The sequence below is a fragment of the Lolium rigidum genome, chromosome 4, assembly GCF_022539505.1.
Source record: "Lolium rigidum isolate FL_2022 chromosome 4, APGP_CSIRO_Lrig_0.1, whole genome shotgun sequence".
NCBI classification, from domain to species: Eukaryota; Viridiplantae; Streptophyta; class Magnoliopsida; order Poales; family Poaceae; genus Lolium; species Lolium rigidum.
Window position 1 is genome coordinate 148469671 of NC_061511.1, and position 13283 is coordinate 148482953.

At 44.9% G+C, this 13283-nt stretch overlaps 1 protein-coding gene across 1 annotated transcript; it reads left to right on the top strand.

Annotated features, from left to right (window-relative positions):
* The first annotated feature begins 929 nt into the window (after positions 1–929).
* On the top strand, positions 930–1763 carry LOC124647609. Its single transcript, XM_047187522.1, has one exon. It carries the CDS (start codon positions 930–932, stop codon positions 1761–1763), a length of 834 nt encoding a protein of 277 aa, XP_047043478.1.
* The last annotated feature ends 11520 nt before the right edge of the window (positions 1764–13283 follow it).

Sequence of the window (13283 nt, forward strand, 5' to 3'; positions counted from 1 at the left end):
ATCTAGAAAGCAAAGCAGAGAGAATGGGCCTACCAAGTTGCATTCCTTTTTTTTGAAATAACAGCAGTATATTCGGTCAGCAAGCCGCCTCATTAAAAACCTTCCAGCCCCCTTAGGTACCCTGGAAGGAAAAGAATGCGTAAGAAACTTGCCGCCTCTCAATCACAAGTACGTTACATCATCGCCTACCAAGTTGCATTCCTGAAGCATGCAACAATAATGTCTTCATGAAAACGACCGAATCGAGCGCTTCGATCGAGTCTAAACGAGAGATGTTTTAATGAACCTGCTGGCCACAACGCAGAGGTGATCCAGCCATCCCAAGGAGTCAAGGACCCTTTGTGTGTAGGCTGATGAGGGCTACCGCCCCTAATGTTATTTTAGAGAGGTATAGATTGATAGTTTTTTCTGAGAGAGAATGTAGACTGATAGTTCATCATGTAGAATTGAGCCAGCCCCATGATTCTGATTTGCCCGCACGATCCTTCAAACCAGAGGCCCCGAACCAAAATGGCGCTGACGACCCGGAATTCTCCACTCCATCCTATCCGATGACTAGAGGGAGGTTGACAGTTCACTCCCGCCTTATCATCGTACGAATCTTGTCAACGCACACCTAATTCACAAGAATATGATCCTAGCACCACGTTCGCAGGCAAAGCTGTTCCCAACCGAGTTCATCTATATATAATTAAGTCAAGCCGAGGAAGTAGTTTTGCCCCGGCGCCGCGGTACACAAAACAGCAGCCCAAGCTACGGCCAGCGCCAGCTCCACCCACGCGACCCTTTTCTTTGATGCAAGTTGCAGCCATGGCGCCAGCCCAGCACCATATAAGCTCGCGTCCTTGTCGTCTCAATGCCACCCACCGACGCACCAAGATTCCAACGTCGCAAACGCTACTGCCTACTGATACTCGGCACGCTGTCACATGATGCACTTCACACTCGGAGGCGGCGCCACGGGGAAGAGCAAGGCCGCGCACGCCCGGTCGGCGAGCGAGCCGTGCCCCTGCCAGTGCCACCACGTGCACAGTCGCCTCGACGCCGGCATCCGCTCGCTAGGGGCATGGTTGGCTTCCGCCACGTGCTCCGGTGTCAATGACGGGCCTTCGGGGCTCGCGCGCGTCGACGCCGTGCTGGCCGTGCTCGGCGAGTTCCTCGCGCTGCCGCAGGCCGCGGCGGCCCTCCGCGAAGACGCGGCTGCCTACGACCGGATCCTCGACGGGTCCCTCGCGCTGGCCGACGCGTACGGCTCGTTCGAGCCGGCGCTGCTCGCGCTCAAGCAGAGCGCCGCGGAGCTCCGTGCGGGCGTCCGGCGCGGGGACGGCGAGATGGTCGCCGCGTCGCTACGGGCACACAAGCGCGCGGAGAAGGAGCTGTGCCACCTCGCCGCCGAGATAGGGCACACCTCGAGGCACGCCTTTCCGTCGCCGGCTGACGGTGAGGTGATCGGCGTGGTGGCGGAGGTGGCGGCGGCCACAGCGTCAGCGTCGGAGGCCATCTTCTTGAGGTGCGCGGCGATGTCCCCGGACGTATCGGCAGTAGCCCACACGGTGTCATCGAACGCGTGGCTGACGAGACTGCGAGTGGTGCCGGCGGCCAAGAAGGCAGTGCCACTGCCACTGCCAGAGACGGCGACGGTGGCCGCGGCGTTGGAAGGGCTGGAGAGACACATTGGTGAGCTCGAGAGCTGGAGCGAGAAGGTGTTTAGAAGTCTGTTGCGTACGAGAGTTTCACTCCTTAACATCCATAATACCTTGTAGCCAAAGATTTTGCAGGAGATAATATAGAATTTGTATGTACTTACGTCTCACTAATTAGACATTCGCAATAACTTTCTACACATGACCATGCCTAATTAGAACGGTCTACGACTATACTAATGTGGCTCCACATCATGGTGTGATTACAGTTCCTCAAATTTTCAATATGCGCTCACAGTTATAACACAATTGCACACAAAAGTACAACTATAGTACAAGTGCACAAAAAAATCTATTATAACAATCCCGCATAGATGCAACCACATATAAAATGAAAGTGTTTGACTCCAGTTTCTCACATGCTCTCTTCGTGCATAAGTAAGTGAATTTTTAGCTTTGTTTCTTACGACAATCTAATCGAGATGTGTCTCCAGGATGTACTAAAATTAAAAGGTGTTTCTTATTTATATGAAACTTTTTAACCTATTTCTTTAGTTCGTTCAACTGAGTTACCGCCTTAGCCGTAATGTCCCCTTGATAGTACAAGTGTACAACTATATATTCACAATATCATTTCTTACACATTTCCAACTTTTCATATGCATTTGCACTACACTGGAAGTATTTTTTAAAACAAGTTATAGTAGAAGTTTATTCAAATTTATTTTAGGACATTTAAGAAAAACCATTCAGTCGAACTCCCATAGATCTAAGTAAAATAAGACACACAAGAGTATTTTCTTTATAGATTATTTTGTGACACGTTATATGTATTATAATCTTTCTATGTATGATGTAACGCAATATAGTATAGTCTGTGTGTTGCCATCATATCGAGAAGTTATCTGGGCACATATTTCTAGAATATACGATTGTCTATCTTAGCTATACATATGGTACTACCTCCGTCCCGGTTTATAGGTCCTACGGGTATTTCTAGGTCGGTGATTTAGCCAACGTAATATAAGATATATACTACAAAATACATATCATTAGGAAGTTTAGTTGTTGTACTTTCTAATGGTATAGTTTTTGTAGTGTACAATTTATATTATATTGGTTAAATTGATGACCTTGGGCTACACGTAGGCCCCGTGGCTCCTTTTTTAGCTATTTTTATTTTAATGAAATAAAAATCTTGTTATTTTATGTGTTGTCATAATATCTAAAAGTTATCTAGGAACATATTTCTAGAGAATACGATTGTCTATCTTTGTATATTGATATAAATATTATAATCTATAGTGTAAAGAATAGGAGTATGTTACTATTTGATATCTTAGTTTTAATAATAATAAATTGTATCGGTATTGTTTTTCGTAAGTGTAAATAATAAATAAATTCTAGCAATGTATAAGTTGTTTACTAGCAGTTTGTCCTCCTTAGCATTTTTTGTTTCTCCAGTCTGATATGATTGTGACCACGCGTTTAGTAGGAATTCAATGAGATTGTGAATTTACCACCCATGTCCCATCCCAATCATTCCGGGCGTGTTTAGATTCTCGCATGGTTTCCGTGCATTTGAGGGACTTGATTCCAATCAGTGTGTGCAAATGCAACCTCTAATTCATATTGTGCATCTAGTTTTGTTGCCAACAATTCCTTATGAACCCTCGAATGATTAATTTAAGGTAGAAACTTCAACTATTAAAGCTAATAGAATAGGTTGCATCCATATAATAATTATGCATTTTTACTCACTTCTAATACTTATTTTGTGTATTTCGACTTCCTCTCGTACAAAATTTGACTTCGTATCATTGACTAGCTCCCAGATCGGTTTCAATTTATTTCTTTGTATGATTGTATAAGAAAACGTTTGTTGCCTTGTGACCACAAGGTCAATGGTTCAAGCCGTGGAAACAGCCTCTTGCAAAAATTGCAAGGAATCCGACCCCTCACCGCACCCGCGCAAAGCGGGAGCTTCATGCACCGGGCTGCCCTTTTTATTGTACTAGATGACGCCCCGCGCGTTGCAGCGGAAAACCATGATAATAATGATTGTTTGTTCTGAAAACTGATCTAATGGATATTGTATGAGAAATAGGTAGTACCCGGAAGTTGAAAATGAGAAACCACCGGCATGTGGCTAAACATGGGGTGAAATTCAATTCCATGTACCGTGCAAAACAAACTTTTTTGATAAATCAGAATTACACTACTGATACTTTAGCGGTACCCCTCCATGTTCAATTAGACCCAGGTGCATAAAACAATACAAAGCATATGATTTACAATAGTTGAAGAAAATAAGTAATGATAAAAGCATTACCTATCTGATGTTGCAAGTGAAGATAAAGCTCACTACATTCAAAAAGAAGATAAAGCTCATTCAAAAGTTTAGTTATATCATATCGAGATGTTTTCATGTATGCATAACTAATACTACTCAAATTGGGGATACTCCCCATGCGTTCAAGCGGGATCCATGCTAACAAAAAGAAAACCGAAATATTGGTTACAATATAGATGCACAAAGCCACCGAGCATTGGTTCAGCACTCCTGCTCAATTGTTCCATTTAAAAAGAAGAGCCTTCTCATAAGTCATAGGGCAACAGTGATAAACTACTGGGTGCAAGAGCACCATGAATGAACTGATGTGCATTACCTGATTACATACAAAGGAAATAGTTACTGTTAATTGACAAAATTAGTGGACCGAAAGGTTAGTGAGACTGGTTTTGCTTCATGAAGATTTCCCTATAGGCTGTCTAACACACGTAGCTAATCAAATGCCTTTGCTTTTATAAGATATATGGAATCAAAGCAAAGTGTGTATGTTCATATAGGGCAAATAAATTCCGATTCGGGTTACAATAGTGGATCATACGCACAAAAACTCGCCGGATAGTTGTACAACTATTGGTCAAGTAGTAGTATTCGATTGCACTTGCACCGGAATGAAGCACCAAGTTGTTGTTAGAGCCTGACTTACCTGCTATAGAAACAGCATTCTGACAACATGAGGATGCAGGGCTTGGCAATCGACCGTGACCCTTCCGTTGGGGATCTGAATCCGACGAAATCAAAATCAAAAAAATAGCGAACGAAGCTGGAGAAGCTTAAAAGGGCAAGGGATAGCCCAGCTTTGTGGCCGGAGCGACGATGCTAATGTGAACAGGCACATCGTGTTGTGATGGAGGACCATGAGAATGGAGGTGAGCGGCTTGTATTGTATAGGAGCGAGATGTTTTTGAAGGCCAAGACGACTGGTTCAGTTTATCAGTTTCTACTGCATTTGTAGGCGAGTAACTGCGGAGGAAATGAATTCTTCCAAAGGAGGAGACGAAAAGGCAAGGAAACTGCGGAGGAGAAGAGCAGTCAATCAGTAATGTTGGGTACATGCATGGGCTGTAGGGTGGGCTGCTGTAGGAGATGGAGTACGTTTGTTGTTTAAGCCTGCATATGAAAAAATGTAGAAGAGAAGATGAACCAAACGACAGTTAGTCACGTTGATTACTGTGACCATTAATTGATGATTGTTTTTGCTGATGTGGCAGGTTGCTGATGTGGATAGGCTGCATGTGAAGAGAAATGGGATCACCTATTAAGAATAGAAAGATATCATAGTATTGATGTATGGACTATACGTTGAGCAGTAACCGATCTCCATTGTGTCGAATTTATTCATTTTAGTCTTTTCATATTACTTATAGTTCAATTTCTTAATGGAAATTTATGTGAATTGCTAATCATGTTCTTTGTGTGTTAAAGATGCATTTTGCTACCTAGCCCTATGGATTTAGAATTGATAATAGAAACATTTAGCCGTTTTCTTGTAAGAAAAAAATTAGCTGTCTATGTATCTAGTAACTTGAGGACATCATTACATTACATTCTTTGATCTACCTTCTCATTTAAAAAATAAGCCTTTTATAGGTACACCAATGTATTGTTGAAATATTGGCCCACTTTTAGTGGCCTAAATTAGATTTCAGTTGGTGGCAGCCTTGTGAGTTTGAGCCCAAGTTGGTGGCAGCTCACTAGGGAGTGGCAAGAGGTGGGAAGTTTAGTCCCACATGGAAAGTTGGGAGGAAGTTAGACCACCTTATAAGGTGGGTTGTTCCACCACTAGTAAGTGAGTGAGAATAGGAGTGCTACACGCGCGCTCCTCCTCCTCCTCGCTCGCTCGTCTCGTCTCGACACGACGCGCGCCGCGCTCGTGGTGAGTGGATTGAGCCTCGAGCCGAGACTTTCCTTACTTTTTGCAGCTCAGGAAAACGAACAGAGTCCTAGACGGACGCGTCGCAGTTAGTCGGTTCGGTCGCTCCCGGCCGACTCAAAACGCTTCGTGCGACGTGGGCGTGGCCCACGTTGCCTAGGGTTTCCCGAGCCTATATATTCTCCTCGCCCGGCTACCGCGAAACACATCCAATACACGAGTTAGGGTTTCCACCTCTCTCGCTTGCGCCACCATCGTAGTCTACTCCATCCCGCGCGCCGACGTGCATCGGCGAACGGGAGAGCAGGTCTCCGGAACCACTCGTCCTTGCGATCCCGTACGGGAGAGGGCGAACTAGGTTTTGGGAAGCGCTCGCGCGACCGCTCAAGCTCTTCATCACGGGTCGCCTTCCGTCCAAGTCGGGCGGTGCTGCCTACCGTCGTCTTCAACGCCGTCTACTTCGACCCGTCTTCCCCGTCGTCAACAACGTTGTCATCAACAACGTTACTCGCTGCGACATCGTCCGCTACACCTCCACCGCCACCTCCACCCGGATCGGTACGTGCGACATATCTCGATCCGTTTAGCGATGGATGTTGTACTGTTTGCTATGCTACTGTTCATGTTGATCACTACATCTAGTATGTTCGAGTTTCACATGTTAGTAGTTACTGTCGTCATGCTTAATATTCTGGAATTAATCATGGAAATTGTGCCTAATTCTCCAACAATCCAAAAACATAATTGTAGGCAATTTCCTGAGTTAACAATGGCTGGTTTTTCCGATGCACTGAGGCCGGATAAGTTTACCGGTGTGCACTTTAAGAGGTGGCAGTATAAGGCCATGCTCTGGCTTACTCATCCGAAAGTGTTCGAAGTTACCGATGGTTTACCCGAAGGAACTATATCTGACCAAGATCGAACAAGTTCAAGGAAAACAATACTCTCTTCGTCGGATGCGTTCCGAGTATTCTTGCCGATCGTCCGTGTGATGTGTACATGCACTTAACGGATGGTAAAGAGCTCGGGATGCACTCGAATGCTAAGTTCGGTGCAACCGATGCGAGCGATGAACCGTACATCATGGAGAGCTTCCATGACATCGGGATGGTTAACAACCGTTCCGTAGTCGAACAAGCTCATGAGATACGGTGCATTGCGAAAGAGCTTGAACTCCTTAAGTGTGCCTTACCCGACAAGTTTGTGGCTGGATGCATCATCGCTAAGTTGCCCCCTTCATGGAGGAACTTTGCCACAACTCTCAAACACAAGAGACAGGAGATATCGGTTGAAAATCTGATAGCGTCTCTTGATGTTGAGGAGAAAGCTCGGGCTAAGGATAATACCGAGAAAGGAGAGGGTCAGCCTAGCGCCAACATGGTGCGAAGAAACCCTACAGCAAGAACAAAGGGAATAACAAGCCCTCCTTCAATAAGCCTATGAAGACTACAACCTTCAAGAAGAAGAAGATGATAAACAAAGCGGATCCGAGCTGCTTTACCCGTGGAGAGGCTGGCCACTTTTCTAAGGACCTGTCCGGATAGGGCGGACCGCAAGAAAAAGGGGAGGCAAGTCAACACGGTGACCGCTAGCAATGCTGATGGGTACGGTAATCTCTTTATCGTTCTTTCGGTATTTCAATCTCCATGTTGGTGGATTGATACGGGTGCTAATGTTCATGTGTGTGCTGACATATCCATGTTCACTTCTTACCAGGTCGCCCGGGATTCTTCCGTCTTGATGGGGAATGGGTCACATGCTTCTGTTCGTGGTGTTGGCACGGTAGATCTGAAGTTCACTTCGGGGAAGATCGTGCAGCTGAGGAACGTGCAGCATGTCCCTACCATGAACAAGAATCTCGTTAGCGGCTCCCTCCTATGCAGAGATGGGTTTAAGGTTGTTTTAGAGTCGAATAAAGTAGTTGTTTCCAAGTTTGGACAATTTATTGGTAAAGGCTATGAGTGCGGAGGCTTGTTCCGCTTTTCGCTTTTCGATTTCAGTAATAAGTCTCGTGAACCATATTTGTGGCAATGTTAGTGATGATACCGAGTGTTTGGCATTCTCGTTTATGTCACATTAATTTTGGTTTAATGTCTCGGCTATCCAGTTTAAGTTTAATTCCGAAATTCACCATTGCCACGAGGTTCTAAGTGCCATAGTTGTGTGCAATCAAAGCAACCTCGGAAGCCCCATAAGGCGGCCGAGGAGAGAAACTTGGCACCTCTAGAACTCATACATTCTGATCTATGCGAGATGAATGGTGTGTTGACAAAAGGTGGAAAGAGATATTTCATGACGTTGATTGATGATGCGACTAGATTTTGCTATGTTTATTTGTTGCGAACTAAAGATGAAGCGTTAGACTACTTTAAAATTTATAAGGCCGAAGTTGAAAATCAACTAGAGAGAAAGATCAAGCGTCTTAGGTCGGATCGTGGTGGTGAATATTTTCCTAAAATCTTTGATGAATTTCGTGAGGAACATGGCATTATTCATGAGAGGACGCCTCCCTATTCACCCCAATCAAACGGGGTTGCCGAGAGGAAAAACCGCACGCTGACCGACTTGGTGAATTCCATGTTAGCCACCGCTGGTTTATCTAAGGCATGGTGGGGGGAGGCTTTATTGACTTCATGTCATGTCCTCGAATAGAGTTCCTAACAAGAATAAAGATAAAACCCCTTACGAGGAGTGGGCTGGGAGAAAACCATCACTTTCGTATTTGCGCACATGGGGATGTTTGGCGAAAGTCAATATTCCAATTACTAAGAAGCGCAAACTTGGACCAAAGACAGTGGATTGTATCTTTCTAGGTTATGCTCCTCGGAGTGTAGGATATAGATTTTTAGTAGTTCAATCCGAGGTACCTGATATGCATGTTGATACTATTATGGAATCTCGTGATGCAACATTTTTTGAGAATATGTTTCCTATGAAAGATATGCATAGCATTGCTAGAATTTCTACTCGAGATAATTCCCGAGTCTAGTACATCTAATGAGTATTTTGAACAATCACATGAGAATGTTACCGAGAAGGATGACAATGAAGCTCCTAAACGGAGCAAGAGACGAAGGATTGAAAAATCCTTTGGTGATGATTTCATTGTGTACCTTGTGGATGATACTCCCACGTCCATTGCAGAGGCATATGCATCTCCAGATGCAGATGACTGGAAAGAAGCTGTCCATAATGAGATGGACTCGATTCTTTCTAATGGAACTTGGGAGCTATCGAACGACCCCATGGATGCAAGCCCGTGGGCTGCAAATGGGTGTTCAAGAAGAAGCTAAGACCTGATGGTACTATTGAGAAGTACAAGGCGCGGCTTGTAGCTAAAGGCTACACACGGAGAGAAGGCGAAGATTACTTCGACACCTATTCACCTGTCGCTAGACTTACCACCATTCGAGTACTACTATCCATGGCTGCCTCCTATGGTCTTATCGTTCATCAAATGGACGTAAAGACAGCTTTCCTTAATGGAGAGTTGGAAGAGGAAATCTATATGGATCAGCCCGATGGGTTTGTAGTAAAAGGTGAAGAAAGAAAGGTGTGCAAGTTGCTGAAATCTTTATATGGCCTAAAACAAGCACCTAAGCAATGGCATGAGAAGTTTGACAGAACTTTAACTTCGTAGGCTTTGTTGTCAATGAGGTCGACAAGTGCGTTTACTATCGCCATGGTGGGGGCGAAGGTGTTATACTATGTTTGTATGTGGATGATATTCTGATCTTTGGTACAAACATGGAAGTAATACACGAGGTCAAGTCTTTCTTGTCAAAGAGTTTTGATATGAAAGATCTGGGAGAAGCTGATGTGATTCTGAACATCAAGCTGATTAAGAACGAGAGTGGGATTACTCTAACGCAATCCCATTATGTTGAGAAGATCTTGAGCCGGTTCGGCTATATTGATAGCAAGCCTTCTTCAACACCTTATGATCCCAGTGTGACACTACGCAAGAACCGGAGGATTGCCATAGATCAATTGAGATATTCTCAGATCGTTGGCTCACTCATGTACTTAGCGAGCGCGACTAGACCCGACATCTCTTTTGCTCGTTAGCAAGTTGAGTACGTTCATGTCAAACCCGAGTACCGATCATTGGCATGCACTTGATAGGGTCATGCGCTACCTATGTGGTACAATGAGTTATGGGATTCACTATTCAGGGCACCCAGCCTGTGCTTGAAGGATATAGTGATTCGAATTGGATCTCGGATGTAGCTGATCCGTACGCCACAAGTGGGTATGTATTTACCTTTGGAGGTGGCGCAGTTGTCATGGAGATCTTGTAAGCAAACCATATTGACGAGGTCAACTATGGAAGCAGAACTTACTCGCTTTAGACACAACCACCGTTGAATCGGAATGGTTACGTGAGCTCTTGATGGACTTGCCCGTGGTTGAAAAACCTGTTCCGGCAATCCTTTTGAATTGTGACAATCAAACCGTAATTGTCAAAGTGAACAATTCTAAGGACAACGCGAAGTCATCAAGGCACGTCAAGAGACGTTTGAAGTCCGTCGAGAAATTGCGAAACTCCGGAGTAATAACTGTTACATATATTCAAACGGACAAAAACTCGGCGAGATCCCTTTACAAAGGGACTATCACGTAATGTGATAGAAAGTGCATCGAGGGAGATGGGTTTGAGACCCGTTGATGTTACGCCATAGTGGTAACCCAACCTTTGTGATCGGAGATCCCGTGAATTAGGACCTGGGAAGAACAAACTAGTGGTTTAATTGAGGAGAGTATTATGTAACCCTCTCTATGTGAAGATGCACAACTCTCGCTTGCTGTAAGGCAGGTTGGCAACAAGCCTTAATGTGTTTATGTTGGCTATTTTAGCAAAGATGATGTCCTACGTGAGCATTCTTGAAATAACACACCTATATGAGTCCGATTGTTAAACGTCGCAATCTATGAGATTTGGGTGATCTCTAGTAAACTCATGAAGAGACCATGAAGTATGACGCATATGCTTCACCCGCGGGGTAGGCTACTGGCAGCCATGTACTGGTCACGACTTTGAGTGAAACCCTGTTCACGCAAAACTTAACAGTCTCCGCTGAAACACTGGTATATAAACAAGCAGCGAGTATTGGTAAATCTCTAAATGGGATTTGAGATCTGGTGGGGGATTGTTGAAATATTGGCCCACTTTTAGTGGCCCAAATTAGATTTCAGTTTTTCCTATAAATCTCAAAGCCCACATAGTGGCAGCCTTGTGAGTTTGAGCCCAAGTTGGTGGCAGCTCACTAGGGAGTGGCAAGAGGTGGGAAGTTTAGTCCCACATGGAAAGTTGGGAGGAAGTTAGACCACCTTATAAGGTGGGTTGTTCCACCACTAGTAAGTGAGTGAGAATAGGAGTGCTACACGCGCGCTCCTCCTCCTCCTCGCTCGCTCGTCTCGACTCGACTCGACACGTCACGACACGACGCGCGCCGCGCTCGTGGTGAGTGGATTGAGCCTCGAGCCGAGACTTTCCTTACTTTTTGCAGCTCAGGAAAACGAACAGAGTCCTAGACGGACGCGTCGCAGTTAGTCGGTTCGGGTCGCTCCCGGCCGACTCAAAACGTTCGTGCGACGTGGGCGTGGCCCACGTTGCCTAGGGTTTCCCGAGCCTATATATTCTCCTGCCCGGCTACCGCAGAAACACATCCAATACACGAGTTAGGGTTTCCACCTCTCTCTGCTTGCGCCGCCATCGTAGTCTACTCCATCCCGCGCGCCGACGTGCATCGGCGAACGGGAGAGCAGGTCTCCGGAACCACTCGTCCTTGCGATCCTGTACGGAGAGGGCGAATTAGGTTTTTGGGAAGCGCCCTGCGCGACCGCTCAAGCTCTTCATCACGGGTCGCCTTCCGTCCAAGTCGAGCGGTGCTGCCTACCGTCGTCTTCAACGCCGTCTACTTCGACCCGTCTTCCCTGTCGTCAACAACGTTGTCATCAACAACGTTACTGCTGCGACATCGTCTGCTACACCTCCACCGCCACCTCCACCAGATCGGTACGTGCGACATATCTCGATCCGTTTAGCGATGGATGTTGTACTCGTTTGCTATGCTACTGTTCATGTTGATCACTACATCTAGTATGTTCGAGTTTCACATGTTAGTAGTTACTGTCGTCATGCTTAATATTCTGGAATTAATCATGGAAATTGTGCCTAATTCTCCAACATGTATATATCTAAGTGATGCAAATCACAAAAAAGTTGACACATTACTTAGAAATAATTCCACCAAACATCTCACCGCAACGCGTGGGAAATCATCTAGTTGCTATAAAAGGATGGTCCGTTCCTAAAATATCATACAGAAATGTTGCATTAATCGGACACCTGGGATTTCTCGTAGAGCAGATCAAACAAGTGAGAAGTTGCCTGACACTCCCACGTATCAGCCGGCTGATAAAGAAAAGAGGTCCCGTGATGTCATGTGCATGATTCAAGCATTTACACTCAAGTTGCCAAAGAAGACATAGCGAGCCCAACGTGCCACCAATGACGCGATACATTAGGATAGAGTATTAGTATTATTGTTCTTTTAGCATATACTTAGTTTTTCTCTTTTTTTCTTCTAAAATACAAGTTGAGTATTGTTCTGGCAGCACTAAACTTTGCATACTCGGGTCCCACAATGCATCAACCGCTGGCATCTTTGGTCGTGCTGATCCCCTGTCCAGCCAAACATCATCCGAACAGAGTTTGCTGGATCCATCCGTCTTTATGGTGTAGAGATTGTAGACTTTCTAAGATTAGTTCTAGATCACGCAAGTTGTTTGCTTAGTTTACATAGTCCTTGCCTTTGGTGGTTGAGCATATTGTTCCCAACCTAAATCTGGTTTCGTGGCTCCTTTGAAAAGCCCGGTTTTGGCCGCACGTTCTCATGAAAACAGAGGCCCCAACAAAACCGGATGAACCTTCTCCGGACTTTTGTCCTTTTTGCCACTGGACATCCTGGGAGGGTGACTGTCTTCGTACTCCATTTCATACAAAGATGGTTTCAAGTTTCAACATAGACAGTAGGCAAAAAAAAAATCAAAAAAATGTTGGCTATTTATTAATTCTAAAAGATACTTAGGATAATCAAGTTTTTCTTCGAAAAAGAAAGCATGAAAATGGATCCAATGCACCTCTTGTGAGAAACGCAGTTCTGAAGACATATATGCTTATTTTAACTCTGATTAGTAGCTTGCAAAAAAAAATAGACATAAATTCAGCGTGAGTGTATTTATCCCGAAAATAACATTCATAAGATTTAATAGACACTTCATGTCATGGTGTCTGTATCAAAGAGGAAGACCACCCTTATTGGTCATCGGAGAGCGTACTCACTTAAGCAGGGATAATTCATCTTGTCAGTCTAGCACTTCAACTAACTCTTTGATAGGATTGTATATACTC

Coding starts and splice junctions, on each gene's coding strand:
- LOC124647609 (XM_047187522.1), top strand. CDS start 930: ATGATGCACTTCACACTCGGAGGCGGCGCCACGGGGAAGAGCAAGGCC.